Here is a 14,030-nt window from a genome sequence, read left to right as displayed (position 1 = left end):
CAAAACCTAGGAAGAAACCTAGAGAGGAACCAGGCTATGAGGGGTGGCCAGTCCTCTTCTGGCTGTGCCGGGTGGAGATTATAACAGCACATGGCCTAGATGTTCAAATGTTCATAAATGACCAGCATGGTCAAATAATAATAATCATAGTAGTTGTCGAGGGTGCAACAAGTCAGTAACACAAGAGTAAGTGTCAGTTGGCTTTTTCATAGCCGATCTTTGAGAGTATCTCTACCGCTCCTGCTGTCTCTAGAGAGTTGAAAACAGCAGGTCTGGGACAGGTAGCACGTCCGGTGAATAGGTCAGGGTTCCAGCAGGTCTGGGACAGGTAGCACATCCGGTGAACAGGTCAGGGTTCCATAGCTGCGGGCAGAACAGTTGGAACTGGAGCAGCAGCACGGCCAGGTGAACTGGGGACAGCAAGGAGTCATCAAGCCAGGTAGTCCTGGCCGTGTGGCCGTCTTTGCAGGACGGCCACTCCTAGGGAGAGTAGCAACAGTGATGAACTTTCTTCATTTAGACAATTTGTCTCACCGTGGACAGATGAACATCAAGGCTTTTAGAGATACTTTTGTAACCCTTTCCAGCTTTATGCAAGTCAACAATTCTTAATCTTAGTTCTTCTGAGATCTCTTTTGTTCGAGGCATGGTTCACATCAAGCAATGCTTATTTCTTGTTAATGTTTTTTATAGGGCAACGCAGCTCTAACCAACATCTCCAATCTCATCTCATTGATTGGACTCAATGTTAGCTGACTCCTGACTTCAATTAGCTTTTGGAGACCCTTTGCTATGAGAGTCAAAATTGAGCTCAGGTGCATCCTGTTTCCATTGATCATCCTTGAGATGTTTCTACAACTTGATTGGAGTCCAACTGTGGTAAATTCAATTGATTGGACAGGATTTGAAAAGGCACACACCTGTCTATATAAGGTCCCATGTCAGAGCAAAAACCAAGCCATGAGGTCGAAGGAATCGTCTGTAGAGCAACGAGACAGGATTGTGTCGAGTCACAGATCTGGCGAAGCGTACCAAAAAATTTCTGCAGCATTGAAGGTCCCCAAGAACACAGTGGCCTCCATCATTCTTAAATGGAAGAAGTTTGGAACCAACAAGACACTTCCTAGAGCTGGCCGCCCGGCCAAACTGAGCAATCGGGGGAGAAATGCCTTGGTCAGGGAGGTGACCAAGAACCTAATGGTCACTCTGACAGAGCCCCAGAGTACCTCTGTAGAGATGGGAGAGGACAACCATCTCTACAGCACTCCACCAATCAGCCCTTTATGGTAGAGTGGCCAGACGGATGCCACTCTTCAGTAAAAGGCACGACAGCCCGCTTGGAGTTTGCCAAAAGGCACCTAAAGGAATCAGACCATGAGAAACAAGATTCTCTGGTCTGATTAAACCAATATTGAATTATTTGGCCTGAATGCCAAGCGTCACATCTGAAGGAAACCTGGAACCATCCCTACGGTGAAGCATGGTGGTGGCAGCATCAGGCTGTGGGGATGTTTTTCAGCGGAAGGGACTGGTAGACTAGTCAGGATCGAGGCAAAGATGAACGGAGCAAAGTACAGAGAGATCCTCGATGAAAACCTGCCCCAGAGTGCTCAGGACCTCAGACTAGGGCAAAGGTTCACCTTCCAACAGGACAACGACCCTAAGCACACAGCCAAGACAATGCAGGAGTGGCTTTGGGACAAGTCTCTGAATGTCCTAGATTGGCCCAGCCAGAGCCCGGTCTTGAACCCGATCAAACATCTCTGGGGACCTGAAAATAGCAGTGCAGCGATGCTCCCCATCCAACCTGACAGAGCTTGAGAGGATCTGCAGATAAGAATGGGAGAAACTCCCCAAATACAGATGTGCCAAGCTTGTAGGATCATACCCAAGAAGAATCAAGGCTGTAATCACTGCCAAAGGTGCTTCAACAAAGCAGTGAGTAAAGGGTCTGAATACTTATGTAAATGTATTATTGCAAAAAACAACTAAAATAAATTAGTAAACATTTAAAAAAAACTGTTTTTAGTTTGTCATTACAGCATATTGTGTGTAGATTGATGAGGAAAAAAACCAATTTTATCCATTTTAGAATATTAAGGCTGTATTGTAGTAAAATGTGGAAAAAGTCAAGGGGTCTGAATACTTTCTTGCCCACTGACAAAGAAATGATTAGTCTATAATTTTCCTCCTGAGATGTGTGCAAACCTGGTGGCCAACTACAAGAAACGTCTGACCTCTGTGATTGCCAACAAGGGTTTTGCCACCAAGTACTAAGTCATGTTTTGCAGAGGGGTCAAATACTTATTTCCCTCATTAAAATGCAAATCAATTTATAACATTTTTGACATGCGTTTTTTTTGTTATTCTGTCTCTCACTGTTCAAATAAACCTACCATTAAAATTATAGACTGATCATTTCTTTGTCAGTGGGCAAACGTACAAAATCAGCAGGGGATCAAATACTTCCTCACTGTATATATATATATATATGAAGTGGACAGCAGTAGTTATATATGATGAACCATGACTAGAACACAGTATATATATATGAAGTGGACAGCAGTAGTTATATATGATGAACCATGACTAGAATACAGTATATACATATGAAGTAGACAGCAGTAGTTATATAGGATGAACCATGACTAGAATACAGTATATACATATGAAGTAGACAGCAGTAGTTATATAGGATGAACCAGGACTAAAATACAGTATATACATATGAAGTGGACAGCAGTAGTTATATAGGATGAACCAGGACTAGAATACAGTATATACATATGAAGTGGACAGCAGTAGTTATATAGGATGAACCATGACTGGAATACAGTATATATATATGAAGTGGGTAAAACAGTATGTAAACATTATTAAAGTGACCAATGTTCCATGTTTATGTACATAGGGCAGCAGTCTCTAAGTCGCAGGGCAGAGTACCGAGTGGTAGCTGGCTAGTACCAGTGACTAAAGTTCAGGGTAGGGTGCTGGGCGGAGGCCGGCTAGAGGTAAATGTTTAACAGTCTGATGGCCTTGAGATAAAAGCTGTTTATCAGTCTCTCAGTCCCAGCTTTGCAGCACCTGTACGGTCTCCGCCTTTTAGATTGTAGCGGGGTGAACAGGCCGTGGCTCGGGGTGGCTGAGGTCCTTGATGATCTTCTAGATGGTAGCGGGGTGAACAGGCCGTGGCTCGGGTGGCTGAGGTCCTTGATGATCTTCTAGATGGTAGCGGGGTGAACAGGCCGTGGCTCGGGTGGCTGAGGTCCTTGATGATCTTCTAGATGGTAGCGGGGTGAACAGGCCGTGGCTCAGGGTGGCTGAGGTCCTTGATGATCTTCTAGATGGTAGAGGGGTGAACAGGCCGTGGCTCGGGGTGGCTGAGGTCCTTGATGATCTTCTAGATGGTAGAGGGGTGAACAGGCCGTGGCTCGGGGTGGCTGAGGTCCTTGATGATCTTCTAGATGGTAGCGGGGTGAACAGGCCGTGGCTCGGGGTGGCTGAGGTCCTTGATGATCTTCTTGACCTTCCTGTGACACCGGGTGGTGTAGATGTCCTGGAGGGCAGGCAGTTTGCCCCCGGTGATGCATTGGGCAGACCGCACCCCCCTCTGGAGAGCCCTGAGGTTGCGCATGGTACAGTTGCCATACCAGGCGGTGATACAGTCTGACCACACTGTTGTGCCTTCTTGACCACACTGTCTCTGTGGGTGGACCATTTCAGGTGGTCAGTGATGTCTACACTGAGGAACTCGAAGCTTTCTACCCTCTCCACTGTGGCCCGTCGATGCTCCCTCTGCTGTCTCCTGAAGTCCACGATCATTTTGTTGAGGGAGAGGTTATTTTCCTGGCACCACTCCGCCAGGGCTCTCACCTCCTGAAGGCTTTCTCGTCATCAGGCCTACAACTGTTGTGTTGTCTGCAAACTTGATGATTGAGTTGGAGGCATTTGAGATCACGCAGTCATGGGTGAAGAGGGAGTACAGGATGGGGCTGAGCACACACCCTTGTGGGACCCCCGTGTTAAGGATCAGCGTAGTGGAGGTGCTGTTGCCTACCTTGGCCATTGTTATGTTTGGAGGAAAAAGGGGGAAGCCAGTCAGAAAGGCCAGGACCCAGTTGCACAGGGCGGGTACAGACCCAGGGCCCTCGAGCCAGCCAGCCAGCCAGCCACAACAAACCATTCAGGACCCTATGGCAGGAGTCCCCCAATAACATTCAGCAGTGGGCAGATTTTTCCTTCGAGCGGATGGTCAGAACACATAGTCGTGAATCATTTGAACGCTGCAAACTGACCGCAAGAATCCCAAACAGATATAGAATTTGAGAAAAACGGAATAATTTCAAACCCTTGATAACGTTGGTACACGTTCACATATGCCTCTATTTGTGCGTGGGAATACTTGGGAACAGATTTCCTAAATTATAATCATTTTGATTACTTGGTAATTGTAGTCTTATGTCCAAGAAATAAAATGATATAATAGAAAATGCACCGAGTGTACAAAATATTAATATTAATATTAAATTGCACGCCCTTTGCCCTCAGAAAAGCCTCAATTCATCGGCGCATGGACTCTACAAGGTGTTAAAGCGTTCCACAGGGATGCTGGTCCATGTTGACTCCAATGCTTCTCACAGTTGTGTCAAGTTGGCTGGATGTCCTTTGGGTGGTGGACCATTCTTGATACACACTGGAAACTGTTGAGCGTGAAAAACCCAGCATCGTTGCAGTTCTTGACACAAACCGGTGGGCCTGCTCCCTACTACCATCCCCCGTTCAAAGGCACTTAAATATTTAGTCTTCCCCATTCACCCTCTGAATGGCACACATACACAATCCATGTCTCAGCTGTCTAAAATCCTTCTTTAACATGTCTCCTCTCCTTCATCTACACTGATTGAAGTGGATTTAACAAGTGACATCAATAAGGGATCATATCTATCACCTGGATTCACCTGGTCAGTCTTGTCATGGAAAGAGCAGGTGTTCCTAATATTTTGTACACTCAGTGTGTGTGTGTGTGTGTGTGTGTGTGTATGTGTGTATATATATATATATATATATATATATATACACACACACATTTATTTTCTTCCCCTCATGCCCTATTGAGGAACCTTGCCCTACGGGCTCTGGTCAACAGTAGTGTGATATATATAATGGCTGCAGTCATTTTAGATACAGACCTGGTTTATGATGGCTTCATGTGACTCACCGTAGTAGTGTTGGAGGGCAGCTCTGGCAACAGGTTCTTGTTATAAGGCATCTCTATGACGCTGAAGGAAGCGGAAGATCTCACGGTGAACGAACGGTTCTGGCTCTCAGTCTGGACGAAAAGAGAAACACACTCTACTGTACCTCTCATCACGGTTCGGCAGACATTTTGTCGTTTTCAAAAACAAAAACAAAAAAGGTAGTCAACATAGTAAGCTTTCCTAGTTTTGTCCCATGTAGCTAGCCGAGTGGTCCCAGTCCAGTCTTGCCAACTCCTACGGTTGTCATCATTTACCATGATCTAGGACCACCAGGCGACTATATTTTTTACTTTATTTAAACTAGGCAAGTCAGTTAAGAACAAATTCTTATTTACAATGACGGCCTACACCGGTCAAAACCGGACAACGCTGGGCCAATTGTGCGCCAGCCCTATGGGACTCTCAATCACGGCCGGTTGTGATACAGCCCGGGATCGAACCAGGTTCTGTAGTGACGCCTCTAGCACTGTAATGCAGTGCCTTAGATCGCTGTTCCACTCGGGAGCCCTAACCTGTACAGCGCATACCATGCATACAGTATGCTCCAACCAGGTTTGTGTTCATTAGGACAAAATGTCTTCAAACAGGTGGCCACCCCCAGTCTGGAGTGGATGTATGATACAGCACAAACACATCTGGGACACCAGGCTAGTACTGTATATAACCTAGGACACCAGGCTAGTACTGTATATAACCTAGGACACCAGGCCAGTACTGTATATAACCTAGGACACCAGGCTAGTACTGTATATAACCTAGGACACCAAGCTAGTACTGTATATAACCTAGGACACCAAGCTAGTACTGTATATAACCTAGGACACCAGGCTAGTACTGTATATAACCTAGGACACCAGGCTAGTACTGTATATAACCTAGGACACCAGGCCAGTACTGTATATAACCTAGGACACCAGGCTAGTACTGTATATAACCTAGGACACCAGGCTAGTACTGTATATAACCTGGGACACCAGACTAGTACTGTATATAACCTAGGACACCAGGCTAGTACTGTATATAACCTGGGACACCAGGCTAGTACTGTATATAACCTAGGACACCAGGCCAGTACTGTATATAACCTAGGACACCAGGCTAGTACTGTATATAACCTAGGACACCAGGCCAGTACTGTATATAACCTAGGACACCAGACTAGTACTGTATATAACCTAGGACACCAGGCCAGTACTGTATATAACCTAGGACACCAGGCTAGTACTGTATATAACCTAGGACACCAGGCCAGTACTGTATATAACCTAGGACACCAGGCTAGTACTGTATATAACCTAGGACACCAGGCCAGTACTGTATATAACCTAGGACACCAGGCCAGTACTGTATATAACCTAGGACACCAGGCTAGTACTGTATATAACCTAGGACACCAGGCTAGTACTGTATATAACCTAGGACACCAGGCTAGTACTGTATATAACCTAGGACACCAGGCCAGTACTGTATATAACCTGGGACACCAGGCTAGTACTGTATATAACCTAGGACACCAGGCCAGTACTGTATATAACCTAGGACACCAGGCCAGTACTGTATATAACCTAGGACACCAGGCCAGTACTGTATATAACCTAGGACACCAGGCTAGTACTGTATATAACCTAGGACACCAGGCCAGTACTGTATATAACCTAGGACACCAGGCTAGTACTGTATATAACCTAGGACACCAGGCTAGTACTGTATATAACCTAGGACACCAAGCCAGTACCGTATATAACCTAGGACACCAGGCTAGTACTGTATATAACCTAGGACACCAGGCCAGTACTGTATATAACCTAGGACACCAGGCTAGTACTGTATATAACCTAGGACACCAGGCTAGTACTGTATATAACCTAGGACACCAGGCTAGTACTGTATATAACCTAGGACACCAGGCTAGTACTGTATATAACCTAGGACACCAGGCTAGTACTGTATATAACCTAGGACACCAGGCTAGTACTGTATATAACCTAGGACACCAGGCTAGTACTGTATATAACCTAGGACACCAGGCCAGTACTGTATATAACCTAGGACACCAAGCCAGTACTGTATATAACCTAGGACACCAGGCTAGTACTGTATATAACCTAGGACACCAGGCTAGTACTGTATATAACCTAGGACACCAGGCTAGTACTGTATATAACCTGGGACACCAGGCTAGTACTGTATATAACCTAGGACACCAGGCCAGTACTGTATATAACCTAGGACACCAGGCTAGTACTGTATATAACCTAGGACACCAGGCTAGTACTGTATATAACCTAGGACACCAGGCCAGTACTGTATATAACCTAGGACACCAGGCTAGTACTGTATATAACCTAGGACACCAGGCCAGTACTGTATATAACCTAGGACACCAGACTAGTACTGTATATAACCTAGGACACCAGGCCAGTACTGTATATAACCTGGGACACCAGGCTAGTACTGTATATAACCTAGGACACCAGGCCAGTACTGTATATAACCTGGGACACCAGGCTAGTACTGTATATAACCTAGGACACCAGGCCAGTACTGTATATAACCTAGGACACCAGGCCAGTACTGTATATAACCTAGGACACCAGGCCAGTACTGTATATAACCTAGGACACCAGGCTAGTACTGTATATAACCTAGGACACCAGGCCAGTACTGTATATAACCTAGGACACCAGGCGAGTACTGTATATAACCTAGGACACCAGGCTAGTACTGTATATAACCTAGGACACCAGGCTAGTACTGTATATAACCTAGGACACCAGGCCAGTACTGTATATAACCTAGGACACCAGGCTAGTACTGTATATAACCTAGGACACCAGGCTAGTACTGTATATAACCTGGGACACCAGGCTAGTACTGTATATAACCTAGGACACCAGGCCAGTACTGTATATAACCTGGGACACCAGGCTAGTACTGTATATAACCTAGGACACCAGGCCAGTACTGTATATAACCTAGGACACCAGGCCAGTACTGTATATAACCTAGGACACCAGGCCAGTACTGTATATAACCTAGGACACCAGGCTAGTACTGTATATAACCTAGGACACCAGGCCAGTACTGTATATAACCTAGGACACCAGGCTAGTACTGTATATAACCTAGGACACCAGGCTAGTACTGTATATAACCTAGGACACCAAGCCAGTACCGTATATAACCTAGGACACCAGGCTAGTACTGTATATAACCTAGGACACCAGGCCAGTACCGTATATAACCTAGGACACCAGGCTAGTACTGTATATAACCTAGGACACCAGGCTAGTACTGTATATAACCTAGGACACCAGGCTAGTACTGTATATAACCTAGGACACCAGGCTAGTACTGTATATAACCTAGGACACCAGGCTAGTACTGTATATAACCTAGGACACCAAGCCAGTACTGTATATAACCTAGGACACCAAGCCAGTACTGTATATAACCTAGGACACCAGGCTAGTACTGTATATAACCTAGGACACCAGGCTAGTACTGTATATAACCTAGGACACCAGGCTAGTACTGTATATAACCTGGGACACCAGGCTAGTACTGTATATAACCTAGGACACCAGGCCAGTACTGTATATAACCTAGGACACCAGGCTAGTACTGTATATAACCTAGGACACCAGGCTAGTACTGTATATAACCTAGGACACCAGGCCAGTACTGTATATAACCTAGGACACCAGGCTAGTACTGTATATAACCTAGGACACCAGGCCAGTACTGTATATAACCTAGGACACCAGACTAGTACTGTATATAACCTAGGACACCAGGCCAGTACTGTATATAACCTGGGACACCAGGCTAGTACTGTATATAACCTAGGACACCAGGCCAGTACTGTATATAACCTGGGACACCAGGCTAGTACTGTATATAACCTAGGACACCAGGCCAGTACTGTATATAACCTAGGACACCAGGCCAGTACTGTATATAACCTAGGACACCAGGCCAGTACTGTATATAACCTAGGACACCAGGCTAGTACTGTATATAACCTAGGACACCAGGCCAGTACTGTATATAACCTAGGACACCAGGCGAGTACTGTATATAACCTAGGACACCAGGCTAGTACTGTATATAACCTAGGACACCAGGCCAGTACTGTATATAACCTAGGACACCAAGCCAGTACTGTATATAACCTAGGACACCAGGCTAGTACTGTATATAACCTAGGACACCAGGCTAGTACTGTATATAACCTAGGACACCAGGCTAGTACTGTATATAACCTAGGACACCAGGCCAGTACTGTATATAACCTAGGACACCAGGCTAGTACTGTATATAACCTAGGACACCAGGCCAGTACTGTATATAACCTAGGACACCAGACTAGTACTGTATATAACCTAGGACACCAGGCCAGTACTGTATATAACCTGGGACACCAGGCTAGTACTGTATATAACCTAGGACACCAGGCCAGTACTGTATATAACCTGGGACACCAGGCTAGTACTGTATATAACCTAGGACACCAGGCCAGTACTGTATATAACCTAGGACACCAGGCCAGTACTGTATATAACCTAGGACACCAGGCCAGTACTGTATATAACCTAGGACACCAGGCTAGTACTGTATATAACCTAGGACACCAGGCCAGTACTGTATATAACCTAGGACACCAGGCGAGTACTGTATATAACCTAGGACACCAGGCTAGTACTGTATATAACCTAGGACACCAGGCTAGTACTGTATATAACCTAGGACACCAAGCCAGTACTGTATATAACCTAGGACACCAGGCCAGTACTGTATATAACCTAGGACACCAGGCTAGTACTGTATATAACCTAGGACACCAGGCTAGTACTGTATATAACCTAGGACACCAAGCCAGTACTGTATATAACCTCAGGAGCATAACAGACAGGAGTCTCACCTTGAGGAAGGTGGCCACCCCCAGCCTGGAGTGGATGTAGAGGATAGCACTCTGACCTCTCTCCACACGGCCCACCTGACACCGGATCTTCAAACACTGGACCTTGGAACAGTCCTGACAGAAGACACACACACATACAATCACTGATCTCCTCCATCTATGTAAACTCAGCAAAAAAAAGAAACGTCCTCTCACTGTCAACTGCGTTTATTTCCAGCAAACTTAACATGTGTAAATATTTGTATGAACATAAGATTCAACAACTGAGACATAAACTGAACAAGTTCCACAGACATGTGACTAACAGAAATGGAATAACGTGTCCCTGAACAAAGGGGGGGATCAAAATCAAAAGTAACAGTCAGTATCTGGTGTGGCCACCAGCTGCATTAAGTACTGCAGTGCATCTCCTCCTCATGGACTGCACCAGATTTGCCAGTTCTTGCTGTGAGATGTTACCCCACTCTTCCACCAAGGCACCTGCAAATTCACTGACATTTCTGGGAGGAATGGCCCTAGCCCTCACCCTCCGATCCAACAGGTCCCAGACGTGCTCAATGGGATTGAGATCCGGGCTCTTCGCTGGCCATGGCAGAACACTGACATTCCTGTCTTGCAGGAAATCACACACAGAACGAGCAGTATGGCTGGTGGCATTGTCATGCTGGAGGGTCATGTCAGGATGAGCCTGCAGGAAGGGTACCACATGAGGGAGGAGGATGTCTTCCCTGTAACGCACAGCGTTGAGATTGCCTGCAATGACAACAAGCTTAGTCCGATAATGCTGTGACACACCGCCCCAGACCATGACGGACCCTCCACCTCCAAATTGATCCCGCTCCAGAGTACAGGCCTCGGTGTAATGCTCATTCCTTCGATGATAAACGCAAATCCGACCATCACCCCTGGTGAGACAAAACCGCGACTCGTCAGTGAAGAGCAGTTTTTGCCAGTCCTGTCTAGTCCAGCGACGGTGGGTTTGTGCAACGTTGTTGCTGGTGATGTCTGGTGAGGATTTGCCTTACATCAGGCCTACAAGCTCTCAGTCCAGCCTCTCTCAGCCTATTGCACACAGTCTGAGCACTGATGGAGGGATTGTGCGTTCCTGGTGTAACTCGGGCAGTTGCTGCTGCCATCCTGTACCTGTCCCGCAGGTGTGATGTTCGGAAGTACCGATCCTGTGCAGGTGTTGTTACACGTGGTCTGCCACTGCGAGGACGATCAGCTGTCAGTCCTGTCTCCCTGTAGCGCTGTCTTAGGCGTCTCACAGTACGGACATTGCAATTTATTGCCCTGGCCACATCTGCAGTCCTCATGCCTCCTCGCAGCATGCCTAAGGCACGTTCACGCAGATGAGCAGGGACCCTGGGCATCTTTCTTTTGGTGTTTTTCAGAGTCAGTAGAAAGGCCTCTTTAGTGTCCCAAGTTTTCATAACTGTGACCTTTAATTGCCTACCGTCTGTAAGCTGTTAGTGTCTTAACGACCGTTCCACAGGTGCATGTTCATTAATTGTTTATGGTTCATTGAACAAGCATGGGGAAACAGTGTTTAAACACTTTACTATGAAGCTCTGTGAAGTTATTTAGATTGTTACTAATTATATTTCAAAGACAGGGTCCTGAAAAAGGAATGTTTCTTTTTTTGTTGTTGCTGAGTTTAGTTGGTACTGTACGATTTGTTTAGTCAATTCAGGATGTAAACTGAAATTCCCATTGTTTTTCAATGATGAAAATTGGCCCCAACTCTGGAGGTGTAGAGACGGTACCAGAGTTTCCAGGTCTCCCTCCATCTCCTTCCTCTCCAGCTCTCTGCGGTGAACATGCTTCCTGTTCCTCCCCTCTGTCCCGTCTCCTCCTCCACTCGGAGAGGTGATGTTCTTCTCTCCAGATAGAGGGTTCTAGAAGAGACAGAGAGGAAAAACACCCTTTTAACTTGTATTCTTTACCACAGAGAGAATAACATCCTAATAATTTGTCCTTGCTACCGTATTGTGCACTCATATAGTTTTCACCACATTTAAGTGTTGGATTGGCGTTAACATGGGCTAGACTAGAGTTTCCTCTACCAGTTATTTCATGGGATAGACTAGAGAGTTTCCTCTACCAGTTCTTTCATGGGCTAGACTAGAGATTTTCCTCTACCAGTTCTTTCATGGGCTAGACTAGAGTTTCCTCTACCAGTTCTTTCATGGGCTAGACTAGAGTTTCCTCTACCAGTTCTTTCATGGGCTAGACTAGAGAGTTTCCTCTACCAGTTCTTTCATGGGCTAGACTAGAGTTTCCTCTACCAGTTCTTTCATGGGCTAGACTAGAGAGTTTCCTCTACCAGTTCTTTCATGGGCTAGACTAGAGAGTTTCCTCTACCAGTTCTTTCATGGGCTAGACTAGAGTTTCCTCTACCAGTTCTTTCATGGGCTAGACTAGAGAGTTTCCTCTACCAGTACTTTCATGGGCTAGACTAGAGAGTTTCCTCTACCAGTTCTTTCATGGGCTAGACTAGAGAGTTTCCTCTACCAGTTCTTTCATGGGCTAGACTAGAGAGTTTCCTCTACCAGTTCTTTCATGGGCTAGACTAGAGTTTCCTCTACCAGTTCTTTCATGGGCTAGACTAGTGAGTTTCCTCTACCAGTACTTTCATGGGCTAGACTAGAGTTTCCTCTACCAGTACCTTCATGGGCTAGACTAGAGTTTCCTCTACCAGTTCTTTCATGGGCTAGACTAGAGTTTCCTCTACCAGTTCTTTCATGGGATAGACTAGTGAGTTTCCTCTACCAGTTCTTTCATGGGATAGACTAGTGAGTTTCCTCTACCAGTTCTTTCATGGGCTAGACTAGAGTTTCCTCTACCAGTTCTTTCATGGGCTAGACTAGAGTTTCCTCTACCAGTTCTTTCATGGGCTAGACTAGAGTTTCCTCTACCAGTTCTTTCATGGGATAGACTATTGAGTTTCCTCTACCAGTTCTTTCATGGGATAGACTAGTGAGTTTCCTCTACCAGTTCTTTCATGGGCTAGACTAGAGTTTCCTCTACCAGTACTTTCATGGGCTACACTAGAGTTTCCTCTACCAGTTCTTTCATGGGCTAGACTAGAGTTTCCTCTACCAGTTCTTTCATGGGCTAGACTAGAGTTTCCTCTACCAGTTCTTTCATGGGCTAGACTAGAGTTTCCTCTACCAGTTCTTTCATGGGCTAGACTAGAGAGTTTCCTCTACCAGTTCTTTCATGGGCTACACTAGAGTTTCCTCTACCAGTTCTTTCATGGGCTAGACTAGAGAGTTTCCTCTACCAGTTCTTTCATGGGCTAGACTAGAGAGTTTCCTCTACCAGTTCTTTCATGGGCTAGACTAGAGTTTCCTCTACCAGTTCTTTCATGGGCTAGACTAGAGTTTCCTCTACCAGTTCTTTCATGGGCTAGACTAGTGAGTTTCCTCTACCAGTTCTTTCAAATCCATGAAGGTACCAATTTCAAGAAAGGACAGACGCAGGAAAAGTGTCTGGGCTGAATAAGAGAGAAAGGTAGAGAGGATACTATGACGTACTGAGACATTGAGTGGGTTGATCTCCATGTCTGTACTGCAGTTCATTCCTCCGTCTCCGTCCACCTCTAGTTTAGTGATGTAGAGTAGAGAGCCGTTGTTGAACCTGTAGGGCCACTCGATGTCCAGCATGGCCTTGCTGAAAGTACTGGGACCTCTGTTACGCAACTGGAACAGAAACAACACCGTTTTGTAGTAACAACATGTACCACGTAAAAAAATTATAATAATCTTCCCTGACTTCATGATGATTATAGTAGGAGAGCTGTTCAGCTAGGTTTAGAAACATTTCCCTCAATCATTTATGGGCTG

General features: G+C 45.7%; 1 protein-coding gene across 1 annotated transcript in view; it reads right to left on the bottom strand.

The window, feature by feature from the left end:
• LOC106586912 (integrin alpha-V) overlaps positions 1 to 14,030 on the bottom strand; it is a 112,540-nt gene that overhangs the window by 4,331 nt on the left and 94,179 nt on the right. Inside the window, exons 25-28 of the mRNA XM_045707873.2 lie at positions 13,722 to 13,886; positions 11,949 to 12,080; positions 10,183 to 10,296; positions 5,219 to 5,329 (exon numbers count right to left, since the gene is read on the bottom strand). Coding sequence (XP_045563829.1) covers positions 5,219 to 5,329; positions 10,183 to 10,296; positions 11,949 to 12,080; positions 13,722 to 13,886 — 522 coding nt within the window. The remainder of the gene's footprint in view (positions 1 to 5,218; positions 5,330 to 10,182; positions 10,297 to 11,948; positions 12,081 to 13,721; positions 13,887 to 14,030) is intronic.

The sequence above is a fragment of the Salmo salar genome, chromosome 25 (genome assembly GCF_965601325.2).
Source record: "Salmo salar chromosome 25, fSalSal1, whole genome shotgun sequence".
NCBI classification, from domain to species: Eukaryota; Metazoa; Chordata; class Actinopteri; order Salmoniformes; family Salmonidae; genus Salmo; species Salmo salar.
The sequence above is the reverse complement of the archived record's forward strand: the minus strand, read 5'-3'. Positions and strand labels throughout refer to the sequence as shown.